This window comes from Solanum pennellii, chromosome 11, assembly GCF_001406875.1.
Source record: "Solanum pennellii chromosome 11, SPENNV200".
Taxonomy (NCBI): Eukaryota; Viridiplantae; Streptophyta; class Magnoliopsida; order Solanales; family Solanaceae; genus Solanum; species Solanum pennellii.
This window is the reverse complement of record NC_028647.1, coordinates 5,282,726-5,286,049: the sequence shown is the minus strand read 5'-3', so window position 1 is coordinate 5,286,049 and position 3,324 is coordinate 5,282,726. Positions and strand designations below refer to the sequence as shown.

At 26.2% G+C, this 3,324-nt stretch overlaps 1 protein-coding gene across 1 annotated transcript; it reads right to left on the bottom strand.

Annotated features, from left to right (window-relative positions):
* Positions 1-2,662: 2,662 nt before the first annotated feature.
* On the bottom strand, positions 2,663-3,103 carry LOC107003592. The gene has a single exon (XM_015201921.1). It carries the CDS (start codon positions 3,101-3,103, stop codon positions 2,663-2,665), a length of 441 nt encoding a protein of 146 aa, XP_015057407.1.
* Between the last annotated feature and the right edge of the window lie 221 nt (positions 3,104-3,324).

Here is a 3,324-nt window from a genome sequence, read left to right as displayed (position 1 = left end):
CCATATGAGTAAATTTAATCCTCGTCAAACATATTTTTTATGACTTTTTTTTGTTTCAATGACTAATTTATAATTATTATTTTGATAATCAAATTTATTTATGTTTCACTAATATTCTTGTAAAACTTATTGTAGATGACCAAATTTTTTTCGAATACGAAATTAAATTACAATACACACACAAAAATAGTTTAATTTTTTTTTCTTTAAACTAAGGAATGAAAGAAAAAAATAAAATAAGAATAAGAAACTCAAATAATTATAATAAAAGAAGTCAAAAAATAATTTATGTATGAAAAAAATTAAAATATACCTTGAACTTTTATAGAAGAATCATATATACCACTAAATAATTTTTTTTTAAAAATTATAAGTAATAAATATAAATTTAAAACTAATTATTTAAAATTCCGTTAAATGAAGGGTATATGTGAGCCATTTTGTAGCGGCAGGGGTATATGTGAGCCGTTTGTATAACGGTAAGGGTATATATGAGCCACTTTTATAACGAGGGGTGTATAAAGTTGAGGGGTATATCAGACCCTTTTCCCTATTCATATTTACAAAATTTTTAAATTATTATCATGGAAGCATTGTTGTTACGTTTAAGGATCGTATAATTAATGTAGTAGGTGATATCTCATAAAAATATTTGTAAGTTTTATTTTTTTGGTAAGTACGAGGAGAAAATGAACAAGAATGTTAAGTAATACTTTGTTTGGATGGTTATTATAAATCGTATTATATTGTGTTGTATTGTTTTAATGAATATAGTGTTCGGATAGATTTTATTGTTCTTAATTGTTATATGTTGTCACACATACATAATTTGAATGATAAATTTACGAGAGAAAGTAGAGGACGGGACAAAGTTACTATTGAAAAATAGGATAAAAGAAAAAAATATATTGATCAATTATTAAATAATAAGTAAAGACTAACGCAATCACATCAATTTAATCGTTACACAAAATGACTCATTTCATTGTTAGCTTCAAAGAATTTAAATGATACAATATAATTACATAATAATCATAAATATTATATTTAAATTAATAATACAATATAACGGGTAACAACCATTCTGATTGATTTCTCCTATCAACATTATTCTAGTTGAACTTGTTGCAGCGGATTTATCTAGATTCTCTATTTATTATTATTATTATTATATTATTATAATAATAATAATAATAAAAATAATAATAATTATTAACATTATTTAAAACATCTAAATTCTCCATTTTCATCAATTTTGGGTACTTAATGGGCTGCCATTCACCAAGTGGGCTTGGCCCATCATTTGTTGCAATACCATGGCCCAAGATTGAAGCAATTACTACTATATGAAAGAGTAACAAGAATAAAGAATTAAAATTGAAATTCACTTTTTTCTTTTAAGAGAAGAATTTATTAATTGAAAGCATATTTGGTTAGAACTTAGAAGCATATAAAAAATTAGGAAGACAAAGGGCATGAAAGTAACATAAAATGCAATGCTAAATTAGAGTTGTGTATATTTATTTTTTGAATAATAGCTACTTTTAAATACTCATATATTTTACTCTATAACAAGAGACGGTCTATAAAGGAAATGAGCTTTTTAATATTATTTCTACTTTGTAAACAAACAATCGTAACATCATCGAATTCGTTGAATTTTATGCCAACAATATCTAGACAATACGTAATGTCATCATTAACAATTTTATATTTTCCATCCGTCACTTTCAAAAATTCATAGGCATTGCTTTTTATTTCTTTATTTTTCGCATTTGGTGCAAATTTTGCAACGTCGATTACTTTAGGACAAAGCTAAAGTATTTGATACATGATCAAACGATTTCACTAACTTTTGATCGTTATTTGCAACAAAGTTTGTAAAATTTATCGACCTTAGAATCCAATGGAGTGAAATTGTTTACTGAATTTATTGCATTTAAGAATGTAACGAGTAGGAGTAAGATGTATATTTGGATAGCCATTTATATAAATTGTAAGTTTGTGATTTGTGAGAATTGTGAAGTGTATGTCTAATATTTATATTAGCTTTTCACATTGAAAAATGTGATTGAGCTTTTAATTTTTTTACATAACATGAAAATATAATCTTCTTCGTTTTTATTCTTTTCCTTTATAGGAGATTATGTAATAAATATTGAGATTTTTTGAATATTTTTGTAAACTAATAAGAATATATTGAAACATCTAGTTGGGCTTATGTTCGTGGATTCTCAATTTTGTGGGCTTAAAATTTAGGGTTACTTATCGAAATACATTCGCATGTATCTGACCCTCTTGCCTCTCTCTTATCTCACTATTCTCTCTCCTCTTTCATTATATCTGGTATCTCAAATATATGTATCTAGTGTAATTTACTCGTATATGGGCATCTCGCTCGCCTCCCTCCTATCTCGCTTCTCTTTTTCCTCCTCTCATTATTTAGTGTATATGATAAACAAAAATATATGAGGCATGGACTAAAAGGAAAAAAAATATTTATACATACATGATTTGAGGATGGTTTATGGATATCATGAAGAAAAAAAAAAGAGAAAATTCAATCACACACAATTAACATAGACAAAAGAGTAAGTAACATAAAATAAAATACTAACTTTGAGTTGTTTATTTAAAAACATAGTCTTCAAATAATTAACATCTAATTGTGTATACCTTTACGTTTTATCCAAGTAAAGGAAACGAGTTTTCTAACAATATCCTTAGAATTTTCGAAAACAATCGTTTTATATTCACTCTCTTCATCGAAATCTATAGCAATAATTGACAATTCATAAGTGGTACCATTGTTATCAACTCGAAATCTTCCACTCAACACACTCTCAAGTCTCAATTGAACATCTAGTGATATGATATTTTCACTATTTACTGCAAATTTTGCTATGTCCACCACTTTAGGATTTTTTGGATCTTGTATGAGTTGCCAATCATCATTTGATAGAGACGGATCTAGAGTATTCAATACGACTTCAAACGAATTTAGTAACTTTTGATTATCGATTACATCAAAAGCATGACACCAGGTGGAAGCAATTACTATCGTTATTGGAAGAGTCAAAAGAGAATTTGATTTAAAAGCCATTTTTCTTTGAGAAGAATTTGATATTGGAGTGCTTAACACTAATTAATGAGGATATTATTTATAGAAAAAATTTGAAAGCTAGTTTGGTAAGAGGAATATGAAATTAATTATTTAAAGGTAATAGACTAATAGTTACTATTAGATATTTCTTTCTTTATGGTTGACTATAAATTATTTAACTATAAATAGTCAAAGGTAATTAATTTCAAATAACACGTGAT

Excerpts from the sequence above, each read along its gene's own strand:
- LOC107003592 (XM_015201921.1), bottom strand. The coding sequence starts at position 3,103 with ATGGCTTTTAAATCAAATTCTCTTTTGACTCTTCCAATAACGATAGTA.